At 41.1% G+C, this 13,619-nt stretch overlaps 1 protein-coding gene across 1 annotated transcript; it reads right to left on the bottom strand.

Moving 5' to 3' along the window:
• Positions 1–2,359: 2,359 nt before the first annotated feature.
• Positions 2,360–12,969, bottom strand: scrt2 (scratch family zinc finger 2). Its single transcript, XM_088992023.1, has 2 exons — positions 12,652–12,969; positions 2,360–7,501 (listed from the first exon to the last, which is right to left on the bottom strand). The coding sequence occupies exons 1-2, from the start codon at positions 12,809–12,811 to the stop codon at positions 6,708–6,710; spliced, it is 954 nt and encodes a 317-aa protein (XP_088848149.1). The 5' UTR covers positions 12,812–12,969; the 3' UTR covers positions 2,360–6,707.
• Between the last annotated feature and the right edge of the window lie 650 nt (positions 12,970–13,619).

The following is a 13,619-nucleotide window of genomic DNA, read 5'->3' as shown; positions in this document are numbered from 1 at the left end:
CATTTAACATAAAATACTAATACAACACAAGTGTTAACTGGTTAGCACGTGAAGAAGTGCAGGGATTTATTCACCTGTCAGTGTGTATTATTTCTATTAATAGTTTTCTCTTTCCTGTGAATGGAGTTGCCTTTGCCAATCTCATCTTAACTTAAGATAAGTGAACCCTAAATTTTAGAGATTTTGACAGGATCATACATTTGCAAGACGGTAATTTATTTGATGTATTTATTTATCCTTAACTCGTTCACTGCCATTCACAAATTTATTCGGGAATTGAAAATATGACATCGGGCGCCATTCCCGAATTATATTGGGTTTTGTTTTTTCTTGCTTGGGTACCGATAAAGTGCTGGCCAAACATCTGGCAATGTTTTTATCATTCCACAAGGGAGCAGAATTTCCCTTTTTTCCATGTTTGTTCCAGTTTCAGCTGTTGTTAAAGAACTATATAAACCAATATGTATGTATTTTATTGTATTTTGGACAGCCACCCTCATTTCAAGCTCATATAACTCCAGACCCATGTACTTTTTTGATGAAATAAGAGAGTCTAAGGTTTCTTACACTGCATTGAATGTTTATGTAGTCCTAAAACTCAATATTCTGTGGGTCCTGGAATTCGAGTGACAATGACAAAAACCCTGGCACTTGGAGTGGACACAGTTTTTGCACATCTGGCAGTGAATGAGTTAATCTGACTATTTAGTGGAAGGGTGAGTGACTGACACTTAGCTAATTTTGTTTAACAAACTCACTTATTTTCCAAATAGAAGAGTTCGCAGCTACGTGTATTGTCAAAGGTCGCCCTGCTATCTTGTTGCACTGCAGTCGAATTGCTGGAGGACATTGAAGGATGCAGTTGATTCATTTTCAGTTTTGCATATTCTCTCAAACCCAATCCAGAAAAACCCCAGGATGATAATCCCGATATAATGTCATGTTTATTATTTTTTTGTCATTATTTTTCACTGCATTGGCATCACGCAGAAAGAGTCGTAGCGGCAATGTAACATAAAAAAATGTAATAACTCCCAAAACAGATGCTTGGATTTTTCATCATGCAAATGTCTGATGAGCTTTTTACAGGAGCTTGTTGGCATTTTTTTCAACCTCATTTTAGGGATATTTAAAGTAAACTGACCAGAAATCTCTTAAATCCGCTCAAACAATGACAGAAGAGGTCCCAGTTGAAGGCGCATTATCATAATGTTGACTCTGAGTTCTGGAAAAAGCTCATGCTATACAGTGATACCTCATCTTTCGAACTTAACTGGTTCCCAGAAAGTGTGTGTGTGTAAGCCGAAAAGTGTGTCTTTCAAACATTACATTTCCATAGGAAACCATTAAAAATGAGAATAATCCGTTTTCAGGTCCCCATAAAACATAATTTACTACTAAATAAGCCTTAAAACTACACAAATAACCTTATTTTATGTATAATAAATGTGCTTTTGTATTGTAATTAAATAAAATGTACTGTATAATAAAATAGTTTTATTTACCTCTGTGATGGTCGTTGCCTGTTGATGACATCCGAGTGAAGATAATACCCTCACACACTGTCCCCTGCTAGCTGCTTTTAGTTAATCCAAATCAGCAGAAGTTTTTCATCCTCTTCTATTGTCTGAGAACATTGCTTAGACAAAACAGAAACACCCTTAGCCACACATAGCACTGGTCGACTTAGCATACTGGTACTGGGACACTAAGACACACAAACGCACACCTCGTTCATGTTTTTCAATGATCTTCTTCTGCTTGACCGTAATTTTCTTTTGTGTCCTCTTCGGCTGAACACTCGCCTGTGGTGGGATCTTTTTCAGTCCCATAATAGCAAATGTATCCTTGATAACAAACTACGTATGCCACGTATGGTACTCAGAGAAAGGCTGTGTGGAAAAGTAGTCCGGCAGCCACGGTGGTGCTGTTCGGCCGTGTGCTTTGGTGTTCTTCCGCCAAGAACTAATCCGCCAGTTATTGTGGCGCTCCGTGTGTTTCCCTAAAACAAGTTTGTATGCCAAGATTATATTCTCTCGAATTTAATGTTCATAAGGCGAAAAGTTTGTTCGATAAAGCATTCGTAAGCTGAGGTATCACTGTGTATCAAAACTTTTTTTCTGTATATTATAAATACAATATAACTGTATGTACTGCATATTATGAGAATTGAATGATATTTTCACCCAAACATTTTTTTGTGCTTCATGGAGAAGATGTGAATAATTGATGATTGTTGTACTTTTACAGTGTCGTGCATACAAAGTGACTTAGGAAAAAATATTATGAACCAGAATACCCTTTATGCCATTGAAGCAAATCATTCAAAGAAATAAGAGCAGCCTTAAAGATTGTTTGTGCTATTGTTTTTATTTACGGTATCATTGCTATTGTTGTTCTCATAAATTGTAGCAGAACAAGAGAAAACCAAAACACCCCTCAGCAATCATGGCTTAAGTTTGTTCATGTTGAGAGATAAAGAGAGAGAGGGAAAGACAGAGAGTGAGTGACAGAAAGAGATTCACACACACACACACTCACACACACACACATGCACATACACACACACACACACACACACACACACACACACGCACACACACACATACACACAGACATTGTGAGAAAGTGGAAAATCTTGATCTTTTCTTTGAGGGCCATATGGAAGGTTTCAACCAGCCAACCATATGTTGAAGGCTTTTGTCATGGAAATCATATTTATTTGGCACTTTTCTTTGCACAGCTGAGCTGGGCACAATAAAAAAAAAAAGAGAGAAAAAAAACGGAGCATGATCAATTCTTTGAGATTACACTGAAATGTTGTTGCCTTGTCTTTACAAATAGTTTGGAAACCAAGACACTCCCTGATTCATGTGTCCACCCGGATTGTAAAATTGGTACCTGTATTGTTTTTTTTTACATAAATAAAAAATAACAATAAGACAGCATGGCGAGAAAAGAGCAATTCAATGTCTACATGCATATTATTGCTGTGATGTATTTACAATTCTATGTACACAATTTGTCAAAGAGGAACAATGTCACACCGTGTCTCCATTTTGAAGTGAAGAATCAAGGTGATTCGCCACTTTTGTTATTATTGTCTGTTATTGGTCCACTGCCTGTTTAGAGCCCCCCCATCTCAACCCCTTTATCCTCCATATAAAACTGTTGTCGCCAGATTTGCAAAACATTTCTCCCTCTGTAAACTATAAAAAAAACAGTGAGAGTGCATTGCAAGCAGTGATTTGTGCATCGGTTCGAAGTTTAATAATTCAGCAATGTACCAAATGGTGTTTTTTTTTCTTTTTTTTTGCCAGTGGAGTTGGGCGACAGGTGGTTTGGATGCTCTCACGCAGTGATTCAGCTGTGCTGCTGAGACAGCCGTCGAGAGGATGAAGCGAATGGATAAACAGAGCGGAAACTCCCCTTTTCTCCTTTTATCCCCCCCCCCCCAATGGGGGTTGGTTTTGTCCATTTGAAATATGCAAATCGCTGACAGTGCATTTGCCTGCTGGTGCTTGACCTTCCCTTTGGAGGTTGCTCTCCAACTCAATTAGGTTCCCTATCTGCTGTCTGTCTGCAAACACCTGTTATCCTCCCACACTTGGCAGCCCTACGCCAATCTCACTTCGGCATCCTCTGTTGGGTCTGTTTCCAGGCAGGTGGGATGAAGATGGCTGATGGTGTATAGGGGGGAGGGGAGGGCGACTAGAGTGACGTGGGATGTGCACATTCGAGCGTGCCGCTTCACTCAAAACAATCTTCCAAACTTCCAAGCCGTGTTTATAACTGCTTCACTCATTCACTGCCAGACATGTGCACAAAATGTGTCCACTCCAGTGCCAGGGTTTTTGTCATTTTCACTTGAATTCCCGGACCCACAGAATAGCTTGTACCTTTGAAACCTTGATATAACACAATCAAACCTATATTACTTTTGATGACAATGACGTAAAAACTTAGCGAATGAAAATAGATCGTTTAAAAGGGGAGTAAAAGAAGCTATTTTTATAAAACAGCAAAACATGGTGGTGGGAGGTTCAATTTGGATCGTGCTTACAACAAACTTCTGAGATCATTACCACATAGGCTTAGTCGATGAAAAGGTTTCTTCAGCCGTCATCTGTACTTCTTTGAAGGTGTCGGACGTTTCGCTTCTTATCCAAGAAACTTCGTCAGCAAACTAAAGTCTTACTGGTAGTTTAGGCTAACCTTTAGACTTTAGTTTGCTGACACCTTCAAAGAAGTACAGATGACGGCTGAAGAAACCTTTTCATCGATGGACCACTCCTGTACGACTGAGAGCTTACACAAACACATAGGCTTAGTTATGCTGATGAGGTGATACCAAAGCAAATGGGGCAATCAGGCCAGTCGTAGACCATACTCAGTCAGGACAATAGAAGTAATCAGTATAGCCTCAGGTAATAGTCCTCTGCTCCCCCCAACTTTAGAGCAGGGACCTATTGTACCAGAGGTCTGGCACCGCCACCACTGGACAGTAGGGATATGTATATATAGGGCCAGAGCTACCAGCAAACTTTTAGTTCGCTGACAAAGACTCTTGGATGAGAAGCGAAATGTCCGACACCTTCAAAGAAGTAAAAATGGCGGCTGAAGAAACATTTTCATCGACTTACACTCTCTTGTTTCATTAGAAAAAAAAGTTAATTCCTAAATTGTATGGATCTGGAGTTATATGAGCTTGAAATGAGGGTGGCTGTCCAAAATACAATGCAATGTATGTTTATATGGCGCTTTAACAACAGCTGAAGCTGGAACAAAGTGCTAACATGGAAAAAAAGGAAATGCTGCCCCCTTGTGGAAGCGAAAAAACATTGCCGGAGGCCATAGCCAGCGCTTCATCAGCACCCAAACAAGAAAAAAACAATACCCGAACTAATTCGGGAATGACGCTCTACGCCATATTTTCAATTCCAGAATAAATTTGTGAATGGCAGTGAATGAGTTAATTATCTGACGCGGACACTTCCCGTATTTCACAGCGTAGGTTGCTGCTTTTATGCGGCTGCTCTGCATAACAACAGAGACAATGAAACAAGCCGGAGTAAATAAAATCGCAGCCTGTCACGTCATCGGCATCTTTATTGCTTTTGTACCTTTGAAACCTTCATGTAACACAATCACACCTACATTACTTGGCTCTAATTTGATCCAACATGAAGGATCACATCTGAGTCAACGAGTTAGTGATTGCTTGAGTTGTTTTGTTCCAGAGGGACAAGGAAAACTGATACCAGGGGGAGGAACGTCTGTCTGACTTTTTGAGACAAGATGGAGAATATTTTGCTGGTTACTTTTCATTGTTGAGTACATGTCTTGTCAATACTGTTATTACCCCCACACCTAACCCCCCAAAAAGTAGCTTTTTGATTGGTTATTCGTAGTGCTGTACATTGTTCCTCTTTAAAAACTAAGTCCTCCGGACTCTCTAGAGTTGCCATGCATATAAACATTTTCTTTGTAGAGCAGCAGCATCTTACAAGTTCAATGAATGTTCATTATTTTAATTCATAAATAAATACATCGCAATTAAGTATTCAATAAATACCCCCAGAATAAATAAATAAATAAATAAACCAATGAATAAATAAATAAATACATAAATAAAGTATTCACACGATAATTAGATGCAGCTAAATAATGGACGGAGCTTTGAATCACATATAAAGGAAATGTTAACTGAGCGTGTGCGAGTTAGTAGAGCATCAATCAGCCTGTGGTAGGACGATGAGAACCTCAAATATCACGTGAGGGGCGCTTGTTCTCGGAGAAGACGGTGTCCCGTCAAGGCATTTTGATGCTTGCTCGCCACCAAATTGGAGGAAGAACGACTGTTTTCTTTGCACTCAGGGCACTTAAAATGGCCGACCACTTCATCGGGGTGAAACCTGTTACGCAGGTCTCTCGCAGCTATCGCAGAATTCAAACACATCTGCGGCTTCTTAATCATATTTGGGGTACCCATAGTTGCAAAGATGCTTATTTTTTTGGATCAAGGGATATTGACCACACAAAATATTTTAGAAAAAGCAAATATAAAAATAACCTTGGTGTGGAAAAGGGGGGGTTGTCTTTTTACCGTTTTTAAAATGATCTCCCCCCCTTTTTTTTTTTGCAAATACTGTTAAAGTTCACATTTTCATAAAAACTTGGCAGTTGCAAAAGAATTAAATTCTTAGCAAATAAAAAGCAGCATAAAAATACAAGAGGTCATTTTGTCTCTAAAAAAAGCCAAAGAACACTGTCCTTTTTATGTGTTTTTCATTTTCTCATTACTATTTGCTATAAAATATCAGGAATCTAAATATTATTACTATTGATATTAGTATAGTCATTGATAAAAATTCACATGCCAGGCCTCATATATACTTTGCGCGTGTGTGTGTGTGTGTGTGTGTGTGTGTGTGAGAGAGCTCGTGTTGCTTAGGTTACAGTGTACAACTATACTCTATTGTTTCTATTTGGGGAAGGTTGTTGATTGTATTTGTCTGTGGACGATTAGCTACTGCGCAGGGGAAAATAATCCAGCATCTTCTGAAATTGTCTTTGCCGTTGCCGTGGGAGCGTCTTTGTAATCTCGGTGAAAATATTGCTTTGAACAAAATGGAAGAGAATAGGCATGAAAAGCAGAGGGAACGGGGGTCTGGGGTGTTTTTGAGAACGGCGCCTTTTCCACGGCATTAGTTGTCTGATCCAGAGTCGTCTTCGTCCGCAGATCCCTTGAAGCAAGCCGACTCGTAGTGCTTGTTCAGGTAAGACTTGAGAGCGAAGGTCTTATTGCATCGCTTGCATCTGTAGTGCTTGAAGGCAGAGTGTGTTTGCATGTGGGCGCGGAGGTTTGAGCGATCGGCGAATGCTTTGCCGCAGTGGGCGCAGGCGAAGGGTTTCTCCCCCGTGTGGGAACGCATGTGACCTTGGAGGAGCCACGGCCTGCTGAAGGCCTTGCTGCACACGTCGCATTTGTGCTTGAGGTCGTGGGTGAGGATGTGCATGGCCAACGCCGGCATGGACACGTACACTTTGCCGCAGGTGGGACACTTGCGGGCCATTTTGCTGTCGAGGCTGCGGTGCGTTTGCTTGTGTCTGCTGAGGTTGGAGGAGGTGGCGTACGTCTTGCCGCACTCGTTGCAGGTGTGGCGAGCCGCGCCCGCCACGCCGCTCTCCTGCGGGGCGCCGTTGACGCTGCCGCTTCTCGAGCCTCCCTCGCGACCCTCGCCGTCTCCCTTTCTTCTCGAGCGCCCGTCGGAGATGAAGAAGGCATCCATGGTGTAACCCTCGTCCAGGGCCTCCGATTCGCCGCTGTAGAAGCCGCTGGCGGTCATGCCCGACTGGGGGCTGTCGGGGTGTTTCAGGTCGGGGTCGCAGTACTCGCCGCCGCTGCTCACGTTGGTGTACAGCGGGTCCGACACCAGCTTGTGCTCCATCTTCTTCTCCCCCCGGTATACAGACGGCGTGATGTAATCCTGGATGTAGCCTGTGTCAAGAGACGCACAAAAAACAAAAAGTGGGCCAGCAGTTGTGATGGATGAGGACGCGCTAACCCGGCGCTAATTACATGATCATATTGTGGGATGAAACAGCGAACGAGCCGCGCCGACATAATTGCATTTTTCCACATCCCACAGGTTGTACACACAATAGTGCAATCATGCAGGAAGACCTGATGAGCTCAGCTGCGGTGAGGAAGCTAGCACTGAGGATGGCTTATTAACGTATTCACTGCCATTCACGATTTGAAAATATGACATAGAGCGCCATTCCCGAATTTGTTCGGGTTTTGTTTTTTCATGTTTGGGTGCCGATAAAGCACTGGATGGCTTCTGGCATTTTTTTTCTTTCTTTTTCACAAGGGGTAGCATTTCCCTTTCCAGCTTCAGCTGTTGTTAAAGCGCTATATAAACCAATATCAGAATCATCATCTTTATTGCCAAGTATGTAGAACATACAAGGGATTTGTTTCCGGTAGAACACGCTGCACTAGTATCATCCTCAAAAAATTGCTGAGTGGCACTATACAGTTCCATTTGGGCTACTGTTGAAAGAGTTCAAAGAGTTCAAAGAGTTACGGACAGTTAGGACGGCGGAAAAAAATCATTGGCACCGCCCTACCCACTCTCGAGGACTTGCACACTGCAAGAATCCAAACTAGGGTGCGGAAAATCCTACTGGACCCTCCGCACCCTGCCCACCACCTTTTCCAGCTACTCCCCTCAGGCAGGCGCTACCGATCCATGCACACCAAATCCAGCAGACATTTAAACAGCTTCTTCCCCCTGTGTATTTGTATTTTGTTTTGTTGTTTTTTTTTTTTATTTCAAGATGGCGCCGTGAGAGTGGCTGCCTCTCCAGCAGCTCCTGTATTTTGTTTCCTTTCCTCTTCCTTTCATAACTTTGCTGCTGTGAAATGTAAATTTCTCCACTGCGAGACGGATAAAAGTACATCCAATCCAATCCAAAGCACAATATTCTATGGGTCCCTGAATTTGAGTGACAATGACAAAAAAAACCCTGGCACTGGAGTGGACATATTTTTGCACATGTCTTGCAGTAAATTACTTAAAAGGACTACATTCAGTGTCATTGTTTGTTGCACCCTGTCAGGTTTGTTTCATATTGTCTAATTTGCTTTGTTTTCATTATGTTTTAGTCTTGGTTTTATTTGTTACTTTATACACTTTTGTTCTGATGACTTTGTTGTTTTAGATTTTGTTTCCCATTCAACTTTATTTAATCAATTTATTATTTTGTCAAATACCCCTTGCTCCTCCTTCCTGCCTGCTATTTTGAGGTCCACCATCTTGCAAATTGTGACACTCAGATGTGATGTTACTCCAGACCCATATAATTTAGAAATTATTATTTTTTTTTTATGAAAGAAAAGAGTCTAAGGTCTAATCTTTAAAACCCATCTCAAAACTCATTTGTACTCTTTGGCATTTGACTCTGCATGATTCCGACTTGGGTTCACTCCCTGGTGCTTTCTACTATCTTTGTGAGTGCTTTATTACCTGTATATGATAGCTGTCCATGTTAAGTGCTTTGTGACAACTTCAGCTGTTGTTTAAGTGCCATATAAATCAATATATATTGTATTGTATTGTATTGTATTGTATTGTCTATGTTTGTTTTTATGGGGGCTAGGGGGCTCGAGTTAGTATCCCCGACCAAAAAAAGCCTTTTTTAAGGCAACCTAGTTGTGAAAAGATGGCCAGAAGCTCTTGCTTAGCGGTAACCGGAAAACAGTGTTCTTTGTTCAATTGCCTGCTCGGATGCACTTTGTGTCAAACTCGGTATCCTTTTCAAGGATCATCAAGTCTTCCTCGGGGTTAAATGGGGTTGAGATTGATGCAGTAAAGCAGAAGGGGGAGATGTTTCACTGCCTGAATGTATTGAGAGCTTTTCATTGGCATCATTCAACTCGCTTGTTTCCTTCCTGAAACCGCTTTTGTGCCGTGAAGCTCAAAAGGCTTACTGGCAAAGGAAAATGCATCCTCGAGAGTACAATGCTTTGGGATGCTGTGTCTCTTTGCGGGGAAAATATATCTCCCTATTCTGGAGGTCAAATATTTGAGGTGGAATTTCTTCCCTGAGAAACATTCCAACGCAGCCGGCGTGTGTTGCTAGCAGAGGAAATTGGCGATTGACGGCTTTTTAATGGAACTCAAAGTTTTGAACGGATCAATTGTCATCGCTGTGTAGAAAAGTGCAATTGTTGAGAGAGCACAAAAGCAGCAGGAGCAATGATCGATGGAGCACAAAGATAGTGTGTTTGCGCACTGACAATGAGACAAACGTCGGTCCGTGGAGAGGGTCACTTGTTTGATGCAACCAGCATGCTCAAGTGTCTTGAAGAAAGCAGACGGAAATCACATCAAGTGCTCTCAGAGTATGTCTACAATGTTAAGGATTTTCACTACCCCTTCATTCAAACGGCCGCAGCTAGGACAACGCGAGCAGCAGGCCCATGCACAACTGCACAGGCTTATGCTGGACACAGATGGTGTTTGTTTGTGAGGCAGTACACGTACAAATACTTTGTACATACTCATTACCGTTGCTTCATTTAAAAATTATTATTATTATTATTATTATTATTATTATTATTATTATTATTGATTGTTATTGATTGTTATTGATTGTTATTATTATTATTATTATTATTATTATTATTATTATTATTATTATTGATTGTAAGTATTGCATATACAAAAAATGTCAGAAGACTAAACTGTAAAACTGCTCTATAATAATAATAATAATAATAATAATAATTATTATTATTATTATTATTATTATTGTTGTTGTTGTTATAGTTATTATTATTGTTATTATTTTTCATTATTACCATTACTGTTATTGTTGTTGTTTTTATGATGGTGTTAAGGATAACATTGATGATTATTATTATCGTTGTTGTTGTTGTTAATATTATTATGGTTATTATTATTATTATTATGCTTATGATTATTTTTGTATTACTATTACCATTACTATTGTTGTTGTTGTTGTTTTTATTTATGGGATAATGATGATAATGATGATGATTATTATTATCATTGTTGTTGTTATTATTATTATTCTTATGCATATTATTTTTTATTATTACTTTTACCATTATTGTTGTGGTTGTTATTGTTGTTGTTATATTTATGGTGATGATGATGATGATGATGATGATGATGATGATGATTAATGATGTTGTTGTTGTTGTTGTTATTACTATTTTTGTCATTATTATTAGTATTAATATGGTTATTATTATCGTGCATATGATAATTTTTTTCTTACTCTTACCATTACTATTATTGTTGTTGTTGTTTTTATAATGGTGTTAAGGATGATGATGATGATGATGATGGTAATGATGGTGTTGATGATGATGATGATTATTATTATTGTTATTATTATTTTTATTATTACTGTTTTTATGGTGATTATAGAATCAAAATCAGAAAACCTTTATTCATCCAACAATGGGGAAATTTGCAAATATAACGCTTATTATTATTATTTTTATTGTTACTATTACTCTTATTGTTGTTAATATTGTTGTTATTATTGTTGTTGTGGTAGTTGTTGTTTTAATGTTGGTGTTGGTGATCATGATGACGATTATTGTTATTATTATTAATTTTAAATATAAGTTGTCACGTTGAGCGTGGAAGTGCATTACAGTGCAAATGAAATGATGGTCTTCGACTGATGAGTTCTTCGTCTCTTTCTTTTCTATCAGAATTGATTACCCGTTTCACTGACTCAAGGTCAGGTGTGGAGTTCAGACTTTCGGACCCACGCTGGCCGTGTCAGCCTTCCCTCCCCACCCCCCACCCCCTCCTACTCATTCCTCAGATGCAAAGCAAGCATGTAATTAATGGACCTTCTCAGCCCGGTCCTCTTTGTTGTCGACAGACACTCAAGTCAAATCAAAGTCAAAGCCTCCACAATAGGTGAAGAGAATCTGCCAGCGCAGCAAAAATGCTGCTTCTTGATCTTTGCTGCTAATTCATCTCTTCCCTCTTTGTGGTCTTGACATTAAAAAATGCTTAAAATGACAAAAGTAAAGGAATTGAATCGAAGGTACATGAGTAGGAAGCTTCCTAATGATGTTGGGTGAGTTCATCCTCCTTTTAAAAGCGTTCCTTCAGATATTCAGCGGCTAATATCATTGTCAGCAGCTGGGTTGGAAAACAAGCAGGCATTCTGTGGCATTCTATGATGCGTCATTCGCTGTGAAGCTATCCTAACAATTCCTAACCAAGAAGCACATATGGTCCTCGAAAGAAGCCCACAAAATGGAAGCGGTGAGCTGAAAGCATGACTGTGAGAGTGAAGGTCGCCCTCTCCGCTGCGGAGTGCAGCTTAGGCTGTCCGAGCTGAGTGTTTCTTCATGTTTACTGTACAACCCGTGTCACGTGACAGACCTCGCCGTTGCCCAATGCATTTTGGTCTCCTTTTTTTTCTCCTTGCCATCATATCACCCCCCTTTCGCTTCCCTCCTGGCCGCACTTTACACCGTGTTGATGTCTCTTGCGGCAGCGATGGGCCTACATGGCTGAAACTCTAACCCCCTGCTAGTTTTCAAATGCCCGGAAGGAAAAGAAAGATGCAGCGGAGTGATGGGGGTGGGGAGAATGTGCATGCTCCATTTGGAAGGGGGGGGGGGGCAAGGGAGGATTGGACCATGATGGGAAGTCAAGGACAATAACGGCTAAGGACAAATGTACTCGTCTCTCACGATAATCAGTCTATTAGCTTGTATGATGAACAAATAAAATCGGCTTGTGCTCAGTATTCAGCCTCCGCGGGGCTGTTGCAGTCAAACACGCAAGTGATTAGGCACACATTTTGCTCCGTGAGCTGTGACCTGAATTGTCTGTCCTTCACTTGGGGTTAACAAAAAAATAAGTCTGGAAGCAGTGTGGGGGTTGGGTGCTTTGGGGGATTATTTGGGATATTGATGTAAATACCAGGGAGCCATTAATTTATACTCTAGCGACACGTTATTGGTTGACGGGCTCACACAAAAACAAAGGAGGATGCCATCAAGTGTGCCAATGTCAGGCATGCAGCAGTCGACACATCTTTTGATAATGTCTTGAGCAAAGTGGAGGCATGTTAACTCACCATTCTCACTCAGACGGACACCAAGGCTGGTCACCGAGTCCGTGATGGAGCGTGTAAAAGCCAACGAGTCGTCCAGGTGCTGATGGTGATTGTTGGTGGCCGCATTGGATGAAGAGAAATCATCAATTTTGATTTTCTTCACCAAAAATGAACGGGGCATGTTTCAGTGGATAATAACACAGCGCAGTGGAAAACGCATGAGCAAAAAAAAAAAAAAAAAAAAAAAAAAAAGATAAAGCTTATTTTTGAGGGAGCACACGACCGCGGCTAGCTTGCGGGTAATCCTTGTGATGAAGGCAGCAGCAAAAACAAAAGAAAAATGAGATGATTTCCCACCCCCCACCCCCCAACACAAAAAAAAGAAAAAAAAGGAAAGAAAACCAGTGGTAAAACGCAATGCTGTGTGGTACACTCTGGCTCCCCCAGCGTCCCTCTTGAAAAAGTGACAAATGAAGAAATAAAAGTGATCCTGTTCAGCACTGGATAGCTCCTGTGATGCAGCCGGGTTTAAAGTACCAGTGAAGAGAAGAAGAGAAGGAGACAGCCACAGAGGAGAGAGAAAGAGAGAGCGAGAGTGAAGGAGAGAGAGACTGTCAGACTAGCTGAGATCAGCAATCGCGCCAGCCTTTATATGGGGCACAGCCAGTGGAAGATCAGGTGGTGCTGCGAAATGGAGCTGCTTAGCTTTAATCCATCAAATGTCCCCGGGGACACACATCAAATTACTAGTGGACCGTCTGTGCATTCACACACAGACATAGTAGAAAGAACACAGTCAGACCACCCCCAACCCCCTCTCGCTGCCCCCTCTTTTGCCCCCAGCCCCCAACCCCTTTTTGCTCTCCCCTCCCTTTGCCTCTTTTACCCCACTTACGCTCCATACTCAGAGCAGCAGTGAAAGGGGTGGGCCAGACAATAGAGACGGAGATGCGAAACCCACTCAGGGTCCCGTACCCCCATTGTTTTCG

This window comes from Hippocampus bargibanti, linkage group LG01 (assembly GCF_051943395.1).
Source record: "Hippocampus bargibanti isolate YZ-2025 linkage group LG01, ASM5194339v1, whole genome shotgun sequence".
In the NCBI taxonomy this organism is placed as follows: Eukaryota; Metazoa; Chordata; class Actinopteri; order Syngnathiformes; family Syngnathidae; genus Hippocampus; species Hippocampus bargibanti.
This window is presented reverse-complemented; position numbering and strand designations above follow the sequence as displayed.